The sequence below is a fragment of the Lepidochelys kempii genome, chromosome 23 (assembly GCF_965140265.1).
Source record: "Lepidochelys kempii isolate rLepKem1 chromosome 23, rLepKem1.hap2, whole genome shotgun sequence".
Lineage (NCBI taxonomy): Eukaryota > Metazoa > Chordata > Testudines > Cheloniidae > Lepidochelys > Lepidochelys kempii.
The window spans coordinates 4,143,191-4,161,808 of NC_133278.1; the positions used below are offsets into that span (position 1 = coordinate 4,143,191).

At 42.7% G+C, this 18,618-nt stretch overlaps 1 protein-coding gene and 1 non-coding gene across 3 annotated transcripts in view; both read left to right on the top strand.

Moving 5' to 3' along the window:
• Positions 1–3,171: 3,171 nt before the first annotated feature.
• Positions 3,172–18,618, top strand: part of WDR62 (WD repeat domain 62) — a 40,863-nt gene continuing 25,416 nt past the window's right edge. For both annotated transcript variants that reach the window (XM_073321606.1, XM_073321607.1), the window contains exons 1-13: positions 3,172–3,371; positions 5,943–6,034; positions 8,570–8,632; positions 9,016–9,073; positions 9,425–9,595; positions 11,065–11,199; positions 11,771–11,953; positions 12,103–12,263; positions 13,779–13,953; positions 15,391–15,528; positions 16,621–16,796; positions 17,417–17,508; positions 17,913–18,038. In XM_073321606.1, coding sequence (XP_073177707.1) covers positions 3,267–3,371; positions 5,943–6,034; positions 8,570–8,632; positions 9,016–9,073; positions 9,425–9,595; positions 11,065–11,199; positions 11,771–11,953; positions 12,103–12,263; positions 13,779–13,953; positions 15,391–15,528; positions 16,621–16,796; positions 17,417–17,508; positions 17,913–18,038 — 1,675 coding nt within the window. In that variant the 5' untranslated portion in view covers positions 3,172–3,266. The remainder of the gene's footprint in view (positions 3,372–5,942; positions 6,035–8,569; positions 8,633–9,015; positions 9,074–9,424; positions 9,596–11,064; positions 11,200–11,770; positions 11,954–12,102; positions 12,264–13,778; positions 13,954–15,390; positions 15,529–16,620; positions 16,797–17,416; positions 17,509–17,912; positions 18,039–18,618) is intronic.
• LOC140902384 (small nucleolar RNA SNORA16B/SNORA16A family) lies at positions 14,486–14,627 on the top strand. Its single transcript, XR_012156059.1, has one exon. It is a non-coding gene; the product is annotated as a small nucleolar RNA SNORA16B/SNORA16A family (small nucleolar RNA).

The following is an 18,618-nucleotide window of genomic DNA, read 5'->3' on the forward strand; positions in this document are numbered from 1 at the left end:
TTAGGCACCTAAATATACCTTGGAGGATCTGGGCTGAAGTAACTTGCCCAGGGTCTCATGAGTCCCAGTCCAGGGCTCTGTCCCCTAAATTCCCACTTCGCTGCAAAGTAGCTACTGCTGTCAGAGCTCAGCTTTTTATGAAAAAATTAAGTGATGGCAGCTGAACCTGGGCAGTAGGGAAAGGCCAGGGAGTGTGGTCTGTTGTGAAATTCTTGAAGCTAGCCTTGGTGCCTAGCTATCCCAATGATTAGGCCCTAGGAGATTCCTTGACTGCTGGTGCCACTGATGCAAACAGCACAGGTGTAGCTGTAAATAGATAAATACACAGACCAGCTACTCAGCTTTATTGAGTTCCCTCTGCCTTGCCTTTACCTCCCTAACTGTTAAGTTTTTATACCTCAAATCTAGCTTAGCCATAAGCATTAGGTCTACAGACCAATTTGATTATCATTACATTTGCTTTCTGGGCTTCTCTTCTCACCAGGCATTTAATGATGGCACTGAGACGTGACAAATACATAAAGCTTTAAAAAAAAAAAAAGAGCCCACCCCCAAGGGTTAAAAACTCAGCCCCAGAGCTAGCCTGGGCTCTGATGATGATGATCCCAAGTGATGATCCCTCTGGGGGAAAAACAGCAGAGCCATTTCCCCTGCTTGGAGAGCCCTACATTTGGGGGAGGAAGGAGGAGACCATGGTACCCAGAATGAAAGGAGGAAGGGGAATTAACTGCTCGAAGATAAGCCAGTCAGAGGTAAATGGAAGATGTGCTCCCCTGAATAGGTGTTCTATAGAAGCAGAAATTTTCCCAGGTCTAGCAAGGATGTTTTCAGGTTATTTATTTAAATGTACCAAATTAGACTATTAATATTTATTATGGGGGCTACACACTTTGTAGCTAGTGTAGGCTGAAGTTATTACACACACACCAGGGACTTGAATCCCTCCATCCCCTTCTTTTTCAAGGACTGTGTGTCCCCCCAATTCCCCGCTTCCCTCCCCAGCCAGAGGTTCTGTATGCTCCTATTCCCCCTCTCCCTGGTTAGAGTGACCACTTTTGTTGGATGGAAGTAAGGGAAAACCACATGAAAAATAAGGGGCTGCTTTATTTTAAAGAAACACTATTTTCCTTTGCAAATCATGTATTTTTTTTTCTCTGAAGTGTACATTTCTATGGCCCCCAAGGATACAATGCAATTCTCATTACCTTCACTGTAATGTTTAAAATTGTACTTCTGATCAGAATTAATATATTCTAATACATCTTAAAACAAGGGATGGATGGTCACCTTAAGGGAAAAAAATCAATTAAATAAAAGATGGCCCTTTAAAATAAGGGATGGGGGTCACACTACCCCCATTTCCAGGTCCCCTATTCTCCCTCTATGGGAGGAACTCTGTGTTTGCCCCCTATTCTACCCTGCCTTTCCCTCCCCCCCCACATCAGCTTGGTTGGGTAAGTTTGTGAAGTCCTTGCAGTCAACTTGACAACATTTCTCTGTCTGTAACACATTAAACTCTAGAATGCTTTATTCAATCCACTCCAAAACTTCAGGGAACATTCCTGACATCAATGGCCAGACCCATATACGTTTTGGAATAAACCAAATGGGAAAAATCAGGGGTGGGGGGACATATGGTGTTTCCATCTGGTTAGCACAGCCACAGCTTCAAGCACCACCAGAGGTGCTGGGGGTATGGCAGCACCCCTTGGTTTGAAGTGGTTTCCACCATATACAGGGGTTACAGTTTTGTTCAAGGGCACTCAGTACCCCCACTATAAATATTATTCCAATGCAACAGAGGACCGCTGCAATTGTGTATTGATCAAACAATTGGTAATACCCTGCCTCATCTCTGCTCATCTTTCCAATAGAAATTAGCATGTTGACGACACCCTGAATGTCATCTTTCTGTCTGGGAGGTAAATTCCATGTGAGGGGAGGTTAAAAAGACTGTGACTTTTCAGCTTGGAAAAGAGATGCCTAAGAGGCAAAATGGGGACTAGTGTGGAGAAAATGAATTAGGAAGTGTTATTTACTCCTTCACAAACACAAGAACCAGGGGATATTAATAGGCAGCAGGTTTAAAACAAACAGAAGGAAGTACTTCTTCACGCAATGCACAGTCAACCTGTGGAACTCATTGCCAGGAGATGTTGTGAAGGCCGAAACTGTAATGAGGTTTTTGGTTTTGTTTTTTTTTTAAACTACATAAGTTCCTGGAGGACAGGTTCATCAAATGGGTATTAGCCAAGATGGTCAGGGATGCAACCCCATCTTCTGGGTGTCCCTAGCTTCTGACTGGAAGAAGCTGGGAGTGACTGACAGGGGATGGATCACTTGCTGATTGCCTGTTCTGGTCATTCCCTCTGAAACACTTGGCTTTGGCCCCTGTTGGATGACAGGATACCGGGCTAGATGGATCATTATGGATCCACTATGACTGTTCTTATGTTGTTAAGTTGCTTGGCATACACAAAGCCCCTACCATGGGGGAAGGGGGAAATAGGGGCATGCATAGAGCCTTTTCTGTGTGTGTGTGAGAGAGAGACAAATAGAGGGATGCAGGGAATCACGGGTGCATTGCAATAAGCGTAAGATGTACAAGCTGTGAAGCATTTTCTGACCCTTCCAGTTATATTAGGCTTGATCCAACAAGCCCTAGGCGGCACAGAAAGATCATTGGGTTCAAAGGGAGCCTGTGTACAGAGAGGGCTCGCACAATTGGGCTCCAGTTTTCTCCTCTCAGACTCATGGTTTAATTGCTTATAACTGGTGCTAATTCATTAATTGGGTTTTAAATAATTAACTCATGGCATTGAGTGGGGGCTGGGATTCGAACCTTTAACCTTCAGGCCCCTGGTGGGGGTTAGACCTGAAACAGCCCCTACGAGGAGACAGGGGGCGGGATTTTACGGTAGTTCCGCCACTATTGGCTGATCTGGAAAATGATTGGTTCCCTCCCCGCCCCCCACACTAGATTATACGCACGGTATCTTTCACGGGAGGCGGGATTTAATGGTAGCGCCGCCTCTATGGGCGGAACGAGGGATGATTAGCATACACGTCACCCATTGGGGCGTTACGGAGGCGGGGTTTCATGGCAGAGCCGCCGCCGTTGGCTGCGAGCGGAGGTGTTTGGCGTGCGCGGCGGCCAATGGGGACGGGGAGCCGGGTGCCCGCGCGCAGTTCGGAGCGGTTGCTGCGGGTAGAGGCCGCTTCAGGGGGTCCAGCCGGGGCGAAGGGGCGCCGAGGGCCCCGCAGCCATGGCAGGGTCCGGCGGCGGCTTCTACACCCGGAGCGGGGGCGCCGACTCGCCGCCGCTCTTAAGCCTGAGGCGGAGATCGAGGCACCAGGGGCCGGAGGAGGCGGTGAGGGGCCGGGATGACCGGGAGAGAGGCTGAGGCACTGAGGGGCGGGGCTTGAGGGGGGCGGGGCCCCAGCGAGACGGTGACGGGGAGGGGTGGGCAGATGCAAAGGAGGCGGGGCTGGGGGGAACTGGGGGGAACTGGGAGGGGGCGGGGCGACGGGGAGGGGGCGGGGCTGGGGGAGAAATGCGGGGGAGGAGAACTGGGGAGGGGGCGGGGCTACATGAGAGGCGGGGTTTGGGGAGATGGGAGGGGGCGTGAGACACTTTTGGGGATGCGTGGGGGGGTTGGACTAAGGAAGTGATGGGGGGGGTTTATTGGGTTGGGGAGATAGAGGTGAAAAGGGGCAGTGATTTGAGACCCTCCTGTGGGTGTCTGTCTCAGCCCCCCCCCCCCTTAGATGTAGACCCTGCCCCACCAGTGTCCCCTAGCATGGGCTGTAGGAGCTGGGTGGGTCTAACTTCTTTGGGGAATGGGTGTGTGGCTGTGTGTGTGTTGAGGGTGGGGGTTGTGTCTCAGTGGGAGCAGGGCTCTCGGTTACACACATATGGTACAAGTTACAAATAACCCGCCCCCTCGGCCACTTCAGCAGCTTGAGGGGTTATACAATCTGTCATGCCATTGGGGCGGTTTGTTCGCTTCTTGCACTCTTGGGATTCCTCTTTGCTGTATTCAACTCCTTACCTCCCCCGTCAGCGAGATAGCTAACTTGCTGTAAAATCCTCCTGGAGACAGCATGGGTAGTTTTTTATCTTGACAAGATCAGCCCTATAAACCTTGTGCTCACTGCCAAAACGGGTGTGTCTTTTGCATGGGAGTAACTAATGTGTTATCCTCAGGTAAAAGCACAGTGAAGATTAAATATTTCAGTTTTACAGCAAGGTAGACTTGCTGAGGTCGGCCTCACCTCACGGTACAAATAAAACACCTTATCTTCACTATGCTTTTGTCTTGGGATAGCTCACGTGTTAGTTACCTCGAGGTTAAAAAGCCCATACCTTTTAACAGTGAAGATAAAGCTATTCCCTCAGTTCTGGTTGACCTCGACTGAAGTAAAAACCACAGAGTCTTGTCTCCACTAGAATTTTTCAGTGAGTTAGTTGTCTTGATGTAAACGTATCTTTTTTAAGTGAAGTTACAGTTTCTGATTGGTCTGTTTTTCTTGTTTATATCTCATTTAGGGTCTCGTGTCCCAGTGCAGTGCTGCAGCATATGGGTTAGAAATGCAACAGGAACTGTTAATTTTTGTAAAAAATCGATTACAATATTTTGAAAATCATGAAAACTGATTTCTACAAAGCCAATTTTTCTTTAAACAAACTTGTTCTGACAGCCTCCCTTCAAACGTAACAGATTGGAATCTTTGAATAAAACATTTAAGCTACCAAGACCTGCATTCACAATTCTGTTTCCCCTTCAGACAGTTTGTATCACTGACATCTAAGCCTTTGCAGGGAGCTGTATTCCTATGGTCTCCTTGCCGTGCCATGGATTTCCTGTGTGACCTTGGGCAAGTTACTTAGGCCATTTCTATGCTACCGGTGCACAGCTATGGTGCTGCTGCTGTAGCACTGTGATGTAAACACTTCCTGCATCGACAGAAGGGGTTTTTCTGTCAATTTAGTTAATCCACTTCTCCGAGAGATACTGACTAGTTTGATGGAAGAGTTCTTCCGTTGAGCTAGCTGTATCTATGCTAGTGATTAAGTTGACCTAACTTTTACAATCAGGGCAGGAGATGTTTTCGCTGCTCTTATTGATGTAGCTAGGTCAATCTAATTTGTAAGTGTAGACCAGGCCTTAGACTCTGTCTCTCAGATCCTCAAAGGTTCTCAATAGGAGTTAGGCACTTTTGAGGATCTTGGCCTCTGTGCCTCAGTTCCCCAGCTATAAAATGGGGATATAATGCTGCCTTACCTACCTCACAAGGGTGTTGAGGATAAATGCTTTAAAGATAGGGAGGTGTTCAGATACTATGGTAATGGGGGGGCTTGATAAGTACCTACACTTAATTTATATTGACATAGATGGATCAATCAGGAGTGTGAAGAAAAAAACCCCCACTCCTGTGATCAACACAACTATGCCGACAAACCCCCCAGTGTAGACACAGCCACGCTGATTGAAGAGTATAGTGTCCATTGGGAAGGTGGTGCTCTTGCACAGGCAAAAGAAGTCCTTCTGTCAGTGTAGGCTGCATCTGTGTTAGGGGACTATGCCAGCAGAGTCTAGTATAAACATAGCCTAAGATACTTACTTTGATCTCTGGTTTTGGAAGAATAGGGAAAAAAACATTTCCAGCCACTGTTTTAAAGCCTGAACATATAGTCTCTAATTATTTGGGCTATTAAGCAATGTTTCCATTTTTAAAGAAAGTTCAGTGTTAAGCTCGTTTATTGTACATGATTGATTGCTTGAATTTTTATTGGTTCCCTCTTACCTGATGTGGGAAACCTTGCCTTCCAGGTTGCTGGAACAACTGCGTCAAGAATCTAATAATTGGGAGTTATAAATAAGCTCTTACATAGTTCTGACTGTACTAGACTTCAATATTTTTCCCTCTTTTTTGGGCAGGTTATGCTTGAGAAAGTATTGGGAATAACTACCCAAACCAGTAGTGGTTTAGCTTGTGATCCAAACACCGGGCAGATAGCATATCCTACAGGGTAAGTGTACTATATAACTAAATGTGAAAAAGTGTAAGTTTATGTTGTGTGTCTACCTGCATGATTATAGAAACCACTGCAACTTACAGAGAAAAAAATGGACACGGACCCTGGTTGTTTTGCCAACTGTGTGTATGCAGTAATGTTATTTCACTATTACTTTAGGGCTCCATCTTACAGCCCTTTGTCACTCAGGTAGGCTTTACATAAGCAGAGGCTAATGGGACAGCTTGCACGAGTAAAGGTTGGATCCTATCCCATGACATAATCAGCTACCACTGTAAGCATATTCAGAGTAGCTAGAGGCATGCTTGAGCACCAAAATTCCAACTGACCTCAGTAGAAGATGAAGACATTCAGCATCTCATAGGGCTGTGAGCCCTTAGTAGTTTTTTTTTTCCCCTTGTGGGGCTTCTCTAAACCTTATCTCACAGTGTTCATCAAGCAGCCAAGGGCTGGAAATGGAAAGCTCTTGGACAACTACAACATCTTCTAGATCTGGCTAAAGAGGTGTATTCGAGTGCTTTAAGTTCACCTCATTCATAGGCATCCACAAGTCTGATATCACTGCTGGATTAGACCTGTCAGCTTCATGATAATGGAGTAGCTTAAGCTATACTCTTTCTTTCCTCTGTATTGACCCCACCACTTCCAGGTATAGATGCTGGAATTTAGGGTGCTGGGGGTGCTGCCGCACCCTCTGGCTCAAAGTGGGTTCCATCATATACAGGGTTTACAGTTTGGTTCAATGGCTCTCAGCACCCACACTATAAAAATTGTTCCAGAACCCCTACTTCCAGGGTCAGACTCGGTCTCTGATGCTGAGAGTCCAGAAAGTGACCAAGCAAGAGTCCTGACCTCTGATCCCAGTATGACAGTGCGTGGTATGATAGTTACCAGCTGGCCTGGCTTGCTGTTTATAAAATGTGTTAGGTGTGGGGTATGGAGGACTGTGTTGAAATTGCAAGCTTTCATGCTTAGAATGTGGGGTGGTTTCTTGATCCTGCTTGCAGACTGGGGGGGGGGGGGGTGGATCTGTAGCAAAGCATGCAATCTGAGTCATTCTGAAAAGCGCAAGCTTAAAGCAAGGTGGGGTGAGATGTCTTGCTGCCTTAGGGAGCAGCCTGTTTTCTCTATCTCTGTTTTTGAGTTGAGGGTTCTTGTGTCATCGTTCTGGTTTCTAAGAAATAAAGTCGTATTACTTTGCAACCTTTCAGCAAGAGTGTGTGGTTTTTATCTAACTTCTGTGTGTGTGCTGTGAACATATAACATTAAGCAAATCAAGGGACCTGATTAATCAGTAGCTAACCCACTGAAAGTTATAACGGCACAGGCCAAAATTAGCTTGCTAGGTTACTTAATAGATATATTACAGCCAATTTAAAAAATATTTGCGGAATTAATTATTCAAAAGAACAAAATAAATTTGTATTCTTTAACACAAACTTTTAAATATTTTGTTTCCTTTATGGTGTTCCACTGAATTAGAGGGAAAGAGTCAATCATGTTCAGAATAATTTTTAAGAAACATTCTTACCTATTTTACAAATTATTATTTATTTGTACTGCTGTAGCACATAGCTACCCCAGTCATGGCCCAGGACGGCCTTGTGCTAGCTGCAGGACAAACATAGTACAAAAAGACTGTTGATTTGAATTATTACAACTGAAAGAATTCTTAAAATCAAAAACTTTTCTTCATGTTCTTAACTGTTTTGCATTTCTCTTGGCTTGTTAAAAGCCAACTAACAGTCAGATTCATTTTCTGGCTTGATGCTGTGGCATTTGACATATAAACACCACAGGATTGTCTCTTTTTTTTTTTTTTTTTTAAATCCCACTATTTACACTGGTATTATTTAACACCGCCCCCGACCCCCACAAACAAACAAACACAAAATATTAGCCTTGTAAAAGCTTATTTTAACAAACCCTAAATTTTAAATTATACTTTAAATGGTCTGTTTAACTTAAAATATTAGTCAAAAGTGACACTAACACCATCGGTATCCACTGTCAGAGGCTGAAACCAGATTCAGTTGTGCTTTAAGGGTAAGTGCTTATTGCTGAACAATGGAAACAGGGATTTTAGGTAACACTTTTAGTTGTTGTAGTAATCTCCAGATTAGTGTTAGAACAAAAGCCTTTTAACAATATAATATAACATAAACATATAACAGTGTGGCCTAGTCGATAGAACACTGGACTGGACTCTGGAAACCTTGGTCCTATTCCTGACTCTGTGACTGGCCTGCTGGGTGACCTTGGGCAAGTCGTGTCACAACTTTGTGCCTCAGTTTACCATTTGCAAAATGGGGATAATGATACTGACCCTCTTTGTCAACTTGGGGCTTACTGATGACGAGTTACGGTTATTTTATTTTAAAAAATAGGATGTGCTTTTCTCTGCAACATGTTCCCTTTTCTGGGAAGTCTTCCAAATGCTGAAGAATGCCATCTTCCTCCTAACACCCCACCGCTCCACAAACCAGGTGAAACACTTATTAATGTAAATGTCTTGTTCTTTCTTTTCAGGTGTGTGGTTGTAATTTTAAATCCCAAAAAGAATAAACAAAGACACATCTTTAATACTTCCAGGTATTGTCAATGCTTAATTTACTCACCACCTTGATAGTGCTTAGGTATCTTTATCCCAAACTTGCTTTTTGGGATTTGGGTTGCTGAGAAAGGAATGTGACTCTGAGCCGAACAAAGTGTAACTGCTGATACTGTGCATGGATGCTATATGCCTACTTATGGGGCCACCACTGTGCCAGGGGCTTTACAAACACATTACAAAAAGACAGTGTCTGCCCCAAAGAGCTGACAGTCTAAGTAGATAAGCTATTGTAGACTGTGTGTTTGAATAACACTATGCTGGGTAACATCAGAATGTTTTTTTTCCTTACCTTAGCGTTTATTGTGGTGAGCGCTGTCTGAACTTTCTCTGAGGGAAAACAAAAGCTATATCTTTCTTTCAGGAAAATGCTGAGTGCTCTGTCTTTCTCACCTGATGGAAAATTTATTGTTACTGGTGAGGTGAGTGAAGTGTATCATAGTGCGTACACTTGGAATGGAATTTCTGATTTCTCTACCAATGCAAATGCTTGTATGCGTGGAAAACCTGCCGTAGTAAGACTAGAAGGAATGCCCAATTAGTGCCCTCTGTTTTGATGCTAGATTTCTGGCCTCTGTACATTGGTTGAATTCTGGCCAGTTGATCAGGTATTACTAATTTGGAATTTAAACTACAGACTAAAATGGCTGAACTGTGAGTTGTCTGCACTAGGATACCAGACTAGATGGACCATTGTTCTGATCTGGGATGGCAATTCCTATTTTTTTTGTGTACGATTCAAATGGCAGCACATATTCAAATTACTCTTGCAGAACGGGCACAGACCAGCTGTACGAGTGTGGGACGTCGAGGAGAAGACACAAGTATCTGAACTGCATGGCCATAAACATGGAGTGGCTTGTGTGGCTTTTTCTCCCAACATGAAGTATATTGTGTCAGTGGGCTATCAGCATGACATGATTGTCAATTTGTGGGACTGGAAGGTAAGGAACCACAGATGTCAGGGCAAATAGCCTCTGTCATTTCTCACTGAAAAGTAAAGAATTTACTGATGCATTTACAATAAAATATAATATATCTGTTAGCTATATAATAACGAATGCAATCAAAATAACCCCTCCCTCATTCAAACCAAGAAACCGATCTCACTTGGGGAAAACAGCTGAACTTTGCTATGCGCCTACAAGATTATCAAACTCTAGCATTCCTGGACCAAGGGCAAGTTTCAGGGGACTTTGCCGAGACTATCTGCCTCCCTTTTCCTGATGAATAAGGCACACATTTTTTAACAGGGAGGGTAATTAACCATTGGGACAACTCACCAAGGATTGTAGTGGATTCTCCATCACTGGAAATTTTTAAATCAAGAATGGATCTTTTACCCAAAAAAAAAAGAAAAAAAGATGCTCTAGTTCAAACAGGAATTAACTCGGAAATTCCATGGCCTGTGTAATACAGAAGATCAGACTAAATAATCACAATAGTCCCTTCTATGAACATTATCTGATCTCTCCTCTTCACTTGCTTGTCTATCCTGCCTCCTGCTCCCAGATTAACCCTATTTGATCTCACTGTCATCTTTCCTTCTGCCTCCCCACTGTATTATCTGTCATGCTAGTAATATGAAAGTACCTAGGGCCTGTCATCTTGAGCCGGTGTAGATCACATATCATTCGTGCTGAGCTTGGAAAGTAATACATTGTAACGCCTGCAGGATCACATGCATATCCTAAAGGCTTTATTAACCTTTTGTAGTATGTTTGCTCCCAAAAAGAGAAGTCCAGTGAAGGCACTCCTGCTTGATTGAACCAGCTCAGCCATATACACATGAAGCCTCTAGGTCAAGCTGCTTTTGAGTTATTAGGAGACGGGTGGCGGAAGCATTAGAATGTTTTCAAAAAGTTGGAACACCTTTTCCTCCTCCCTACCCCACCAGGGGCACCGGAATGGGTGGGGGGGGTCCAATGGCCCCATCACTTTTTACTTGCCTTAAGGGTGAGCGATGGGAGGGATGAGGGGGTGGAGAGGAGCAAGAGAAGGGCAGGGCCTTGGGGGAAGAGGTGGAGTATGGGGGTTTTGGGGAGGGGAGGAGTGGTGGTGGGGCCTTGGGGAAGGAGTGGGGTGGGGCCACGGTTCTGGCAGTGGTGGCCCCCCCATTTCGAGTGAGCTTCCAGCGTTCCTGCATCTCACACTCAGGAGAATTGTCGTTTCACAAAAACACCTTGTCCAAATTGTCAGAAAAACCATCTTTCCTGGCAGATTAACTGTATGCTAAATTGTACTTCATGTCAATGTTCATATGAATTGCTAAGTTATGATGATGAGGATGAAGTGGGGTTGTGTCAAAATTGGCCTTGTAGTGGAATTGGAAATTCAGTCATAACTTCCATGTCTCTTGTGCTGTGTATCTGTCGTACAAATTATTGGGTGCTCATTTTTTGTCTCATTACAGAAAGATACCCTAGTAGCATCAAACAAAGTGTCTTGTAAAGTTATTGCGATATCCTTCTCTGAGGACAGCTACTTTGTTACTGTTGGCCACCGCCATGTTAAATTCTGGTTCTTGGATGCATCAAGAGAAGTTAAGGTAAACCTTTCTCGTGTGCTGTACCAGTTGGAAGTGGGAGTAAACGAGTTTAAAAAAAGGTGCTCAGGATATTCAGACAGCTGACTAGATGTTTGTTCCATGTCTGTCACTGCAACAGACAGGGATATTATTTTAGGTGGGTGGTGCCAAAGAGCAGTAAGGCTTTTCATGCCCTACACTCAAGCTCTTTATCATAGCATAACTTCCTGCCCTGCTTCAGGAATGACCTATGGCCAGGTAGCTCTAGCTGGGTTTTGAACCTAGCTTTCTGGAAGTAGTCTACAAAGATCACATTCACAACAGAGCACAAGGGTGAAGGGACAAGAAATTGCTAAATTAACGTTTAAAACGCATTTGCAGGATGTTTCAGTTCTTTGACAGAGCTATTGCATACTTGCCGGATTCCAGAAAACATGAATCAATATGTGTGACAATCCTGTTTCCCATTTTTAAAAAGGAGGAACTTACTTATCTCCTAGTGTTATTCAGAGGCTTTCTTTAGATCCTCAGTGAGGTGTCGGAAGGACATATGTATTAGTATTTATAATGCAAACTAATGTGTTAATTGCAGATTAAAGAGACTGTGCCATTGGTCGGTCGCTCTGGACTTCTGGGAGAACTTCACAATAACATCTTTTGTGGTGTAGCATGCGGGCAAGGGAAAATGTCGGGCAACACTTTCTGTGTTTCTTATTCTGGACTTCTCTGTCAATTTAACGAGAAGCGAATGCTGGAAAAATGGATTGATCTGAAGGTAAAATGCCACCTTGTCTAATTACTGTAAAATAATTCCATTTTGTTTTGGATACCTAAGCTTTCCTTATGTTACTGTAATTGTTTTATAGAAATACATTTTTTTATAACCGAGAACGTAACTTTATGCATGTGGACTTTTTCCTTCAGGTATCACTAGCAAATTGCATTTGTGTTAGTGAGGAGTTTATTTTTTGTGGCTGTGCAAATGGAACTGTGAGGATCTTTCATTCCTACAACATGCATTATCTCACTGATCTACCGAAACCTCACTACTTGGGCATTGATGTAGCCAAAGAGCTTGAACCAAGGTACAAAGTTTTGACGTTAAATATAGTGCTTCACTGTGTGTATTATGTTTGACTTGGCTTGAAGGAAAAAGTGCCTTCTCTTTGTAGATCTTAAATACTCCGTACAGCTTCTAAAGATAATGGCTAAATAGCAAAGGCCAGATTTTCAGAAGTGGCCAGTGACCCTGAGCATTTCTGAAAATTTGATCCTGAAAGTTTGTGAGTTTTAGTCTTACATTTAAGAAAAGAAGAAAATGGATCTCTAAGATTAAATAGACTAGAAATCAGTCATCTTTCAGAGGTCTCTATCCCAGTGTTGTTAACATTAAAATGAGTTTCTGACAGAGCTTGAAGAAACTAAAACCTGATGCTTTGCATATAACAATGTAAGGTTTTAAGACCAATCAGACTTGACAGCGTCTTTGCCTGTTTTCATAGAATCATAGAATATCAGGGTTGGAAGGGACCTCAGGAGGTCATCTAGTCCAACCCCCTGCTCAAAGCGGGACCAATCCCCAATTAAATCATCCCAGCCAGGGCTTTGTCAAGCCTGACCTTAAAAACTTCTAAGGAAGGAGATTCTACCACCTCCCTAGGTAAAGCATTCCGGTGTTTCACCACCCTCCTAGTGAAAAAGTTTTTCCTAATATCCAACCTAAACCTCCCCCACTGCAACTTGAGACCATTACTCCTTGTCCTGTCCTCTTCTACCACTGAGAATAGTCTAGAACCATCCTCTCTGGAACCACCTCTCAGGTAGTTGAAAGCAGCTATCAAATCCCCCCTCATTCTTCTCTTCTGCAGACTAAACAATCCCAGTTCCCTCAGCCTCTCCTCATAAGTCATGTGTTCCAGACCCCTAATCATTTTTGTTGCCCTTCGCTGGACTCTCTCCAATTTATCCACATCCTTCTTGTAGTGTGGGGCCCAAAACTGGACACAGTACTCCAGATGAGGCCGCACCAATGTCAAATAGAGGGGAACGATCACGTCCCTCGATCTGCTCGCTATGCCCCTACTTATACATCCCAAAATGCCATAAATTTTTAGTTTTTTTAAAACTTAGTTTTAATAAAATACTTAGCTTTTGTATCAAGCTTTTCATCAGTAGATCTCAAAGCACTTTACGGCTGAAGTAGGTATAATTAATTTGATTTTTATTTCAGGGTAACTAACTGGCATGAATGTTTTCCAAATAGCTAGGTGGCTTTTCAGAGCTGTGCGTTATCAAAACAGTCCGTTGGGCTGTACCCAGGACAGAGAGATTTTTCACAGATACAAAATTCTGGATGGAAGAGGGTAAAAACCCAAGAATAATATTATGCACTGTAAGACTTGAATTGCACCTAGCATGGACATTTGTGAGACTTATTACATGCTCAGAAAAATCTAGCTGTGGTTTTACGATGTCCGGTAGGCTGGAAGATTAGTGATTTTCAGATGTTTAAAACAGAAATTGTTGTATATACCATACTTGCATTTTTTGTTTCTTAAATTCAGCTAAAAAGACTAATTCCTCTTTCTCCGTCTCTTAAGACGACCAGATTCTGTCTACCCAGACACCATTGCCTTAGCCTTTGACCCATGCAATTGTTGGCTTTCCTGTGTGTATAAAGACCACAGTATATACATCTGGGATGTTAAAGACACAAACAAAGTTGGCAAAGTGTGGTCAGACCTCTTCCACAGTTCCTTTGTATGGAATGTTGAGGTAAGATGTAGTTCATGTGCTAGAAATAGTTATAAAGCTCTAAGATCTGCTCCGTTCTGTCCTCATTGGGGCAAGTATGGTGGCTGCACAGCATAAAGGTTCTGATTTGGAGCTTGAAGTTCGGGAGCTAGCGGTGCTTAGTCCTGATGGTGAGACGTTTCCCTTAGGCCTGTTATCTTTGGCCATCAGAAGGAGCAATGCTAATGACTTCCAAAGAGATCATGGAGAGAGAATCTCCATTAAACAGAGCTTCTGAAGGTGGTTCTGGGGAATAAAAATGCCTTAAACTTCTTTACTATCCACTTAGAAAAGATGATTTTACTATCCTTCTATTATTTCCATATCAGACTAGTAACTGGTTAATAATAAAGGTTTTCCTCTAGTCAGACCATACTATCAACCTTCTTTATAGTACAGTAGCTTGAGGCAGAACAGAGGATGGGAAAAGGCAGAGTTAATCTTTGGGAGGGATTCAGATTTTCAACAGAAAATAGAACTAGGCAGCCTCCAGTTGCTCTGCTTTAATGGTGCCCATGACCCTGGTCGACGCTGTCTCTCTCTCTTGTGTAGCTGATGTGGTCAAACAGGAGCCGCAAGTGACTTGTTTTCATTGACTGTCGCTGTTCAGTTTGTTGCATGGTAGCTGTCTGGTGACATTTCACAAAAATACACCTGTACTTTGTGTTCATATGCAAGCTTTGTGCTGACAGAGTCCAGCCCGGTGATGTCTCGTGATAGGACATGGCAGATTCCTAAATCCAAAGCAAACTCTGGCACTTATTTTCAGGCAAAGTATTTTGGAGGGGGTAGAAAACCTACCCATTGACTTTTATCTACCCTGAAATGGCTCATCACTTTATCTAGAAGAGGAACTGATACACAGGCTGTCATCTTCCTCCTGGGGCCATGGCAAGGAGTCTGATGATGGGGGAGCTCTTTGAAAGAGGGATAATGAGACAGCTGGTCAGAGTGACTCTTGTCTATTACCGTTATAACTGTATCACTGTTCCATTGTGCTTCCTTGTCTGTTGTATCCACCTGTTGTGATCTTATACTTCGAGTGAAAGCTGTTCTGATGGAGACCTATATGTTATACTGTGCCTTACACCGCGAGGATGGGGACCTTTAGGCACAAATAAAGTATCGATGACAATAGAATCTCTTCATCTGAGTTAGGGGAGTTATATTTAAAACAAACAAAACCCCTCCACCCCATTTGGACAAAGGTTTCCAGCTTCCCTTTTTTTATTAGTCAGTTTCACCTAGGAAAAAAGCCAAGTGATGGGGAGAAAATCTCTCCAGTTTTAAGAGGAGAATTGCAGAGGGGTCTTGTAGAACAAACTTCTGCTGTTACTTAGGCTTCTGGACTCCCACTCTGTTTTTAGAATGTAAACTAATTTGTACCCTTCCTCTTTCTTATGTTGTGGAAATATGTAGGTTTACCCTGAGTTTGAGGATCACAGGTCCTGTTTACCTCCAGGATCTTTTCTAACCTGTTCATCCGATAACACCATACGATTCTGGAACGTGGAAAGCGACACGAGACCTATGTTCCAGAATAACATTTATAGTAACGTAAGCACCATAATGTTTTTTTGTTGACAGGCACACACAGCTTTAGAATAATGGGGCCAAATTCACCTGTGGCTTACCCCAGTGTAAAGCCTGGCAGATAAGCCTTTAAGTGTACTACAGGGAGTGAAAATTCTCATGGTGGAAATTATTTAAAATCTCTCTCCTGTGCTGGAGTATTGGGAGAGAGAGCACAGCTGAAAAATTGGTTGGTGCTGGCTGGAAAGACATTGGAATGAGTGGGATATTCTAGTTCAGTACCTCTCTTCAGCAGTAACCTCTCTCTTTCACATGCATTTGTCTGACTCAAGACAAGTTACGTCCAATTTAAATCCAATTAAAGCTATGAGGTATCTAGCTTTTATTTTAAGCCTGTTCAGAGGTTTTACAATGATCTGAAGAACGCAGGGTTCCTGGATATCTTATTCCTGTCTGTAGGAGCAGTTCCTAGCCACATTTATCAGTTCAGCTAAGCCAACAATATTCTGTACAGATTTGCCTTTTTTGAAAGCAAGAGATGGGGATTTAGTGGCTAAAGAACAAGACTGGTAAACTGATTTCACCTTTCTTTACTGCATTTTCCCATCTGTGAAATGGGGATACTGTGTCTGTGAAGCTCAGTCAGTATCTGTCAGTGCTTTGGAGGTAGTGTTGCCTAGAGGCTAGAGCACTGAACTGCAACTCAGGAGACCGGAGTTCTATTTCTATCTGTGCCACTGGGTAACTTTTCCCCAGTGTTCCCCTCTGTAAAAGGGGGCTAATGACCGCTCTCCTTTATAATGCACATTGAGAGATCTGATGATGGAAAGTCCCATATTACAACTAGGGATGATGATGATTTGAGTTCTTGAGATTATAAACATTAAGGTGGGATTTCAAAAACACTTGCGTGAGTTAGGTGCACAGGTCCCATTGAAAGTCCCTGGAGCTTGTGCTCCTCACTCATTCAAACATTTTTGAAAATCCCATCCTTAAGGTACTAGTATACTATTGAAGTCAAAATTACTGTACTATCTGGGACTCTAGTAAGCGTTCCATTGTGTATTCTTATGGTATATACCTAACTTGATCTTTCTTCCCCCTCACAATATAAAGAACTTGCTGAAGGTGGTGTACATGGACCATAATAATCAGCATTTGCAAGATTCAACCAGTGTGCCTGACAGAAATGAAAATGCAGGATATCTAGATGTGAAAGCAGGTGTTCGTGTGATGCAGGTTAGCCCTGATGGCCAGCACTTAGCCTCAGGTGACAGAGGAGGCAACTTGAGGCAAGTATTATCATATCATCAACTGTCACCTCTACTCTGTTTCACTGAATGTTGCACGTTTTAACAGAAATGATCCTGGAAATGCTAGCAAAGCAGCTACAGGTTCTGCACCTGTCAGGATACATCTGTCAGGATACCCCTACGTTCTCGTTCTGCCTTTCTCTGCTAGGTTAAAGAGCCCTTTAGTACCTGGTATTTTTCTCCCCCATGAAGGTACTTGTACACTGTAAGTCACTTCTCAGTCTTCTTTTAGATAAACTAAACAGATTGAGCTCCTTAAATCTCTCACTGTAAGACATTTTTCCCAGTCCTCAAATTATTTTTTGAGGCTTCAGTGGGTTTACTCAATGCTTAAAGATAAGCATGTGCTTATGTGTTCTATGCCTTTCCCCGCTCTGTGTCTGTCTTGTCTATTAAGATTGTAAGCTTTCCAGGGGCCATCTGCTGTTCTGTGTTTGTACAGTGCCTAGCACAACTGGACCACACTCTTGGTTCACCCTTAGGCCACTACCATAATAAATATGATTGATAAATGCTTTGCTGGACTGGTTCCTCTCCTTCCCCCCCCCCCAATCAATGTGTAAAATTGCTGGCTTTTCACTGCTGCATTTTCATTGTAGGATACATGAGTTACAGTTTATGCGTGAAGTGGTTAAGGTGGAAGCTCATGATTCAGAAGTTCTCTGCTTGGAGTATTCCAAACCAGAAACTGGTAAGTATTTGAAAACAAACTCTAAAATCTATTTGAGGAAAATGACAAAAGCACAACTGAACACATGGAAGGTGCTGAAAGTATATTGAAGGATTATTTGTGTTTCTTTGGCTTCAGTCTGCATCAAGCTATGTGTAACTTTAGCAGAAATATTCATCTAAAACTGCCTTCTGTGGATTAGCTCTGTTATATTAAGAACTCCAATAAAATATTTATTTTACTGGAAAAAAGTGTTTTTAAGTAAAATGAGCTTATGAGTCTGACTACACATGCTCATTTGTGTAAGAAGATTCCATTTTTACATTATAATTTTTCAGAATATGACAGTTCAAACAAATGTTGCTTATTTTTAAAGGAAACACAAATCCCCCTGCCTTTAAAAATGTCCCTTTTAACGTCTCTAGGGATGGCACTGCTGGCTTCAGCAAGCAGAGACCGACTGATTCATGTGTTAAATGTAGATAAAAATTATAAATTGGAGCAAACTCTGGATGATCATTCATCTGCCATAACAGCTGTCAAATTTGCAGGTAAGTTTCCAGACTTCATATTAACACTTATTGTTTCTATTAAACTTCCATTGATCTGTCTGAGCTGTGAGGAGAGAACTGCGATTACTTTACAATAGGTTTTTAATTTTTTCTTTAAAAGAATGTCTCCTCGCATAGCTTGGCAGTAGAGGTGGGCAAATAACTCCCCTCCCCTCCCCTCCAATTTTCTGGAAGTTCAGAAAAATTGTGGGGGGTGGGGGGAATTCAGTTTGACTCAAATCGAAACCAAAAATTTGCACACACACAAATTAAATCAGTGAATTAATTGTTTGTTTTTGACAGTGGGAGGGAGCACTTTTAAGTGCCTGGAGGAGGAGGTGGTGAAGTCAGCTCCCTTATAACTAGACTTGGTAGCATTCGATTTTTGTTTTTTGGAATTTTGACTGTTTATTTTTAAGCATTTTTTTTTCTGTTTATCAATTTTTAAATTTTCATAGTTGTGGGAGATTATGGGGGAGTCGCACGGTTTATTTAATTACAGGGGATGTTGAAATTCAAAAAGTTAAAGCTTTATAACCATTTAAAACACATGTATATTTTGACATATGATGACGAAGTA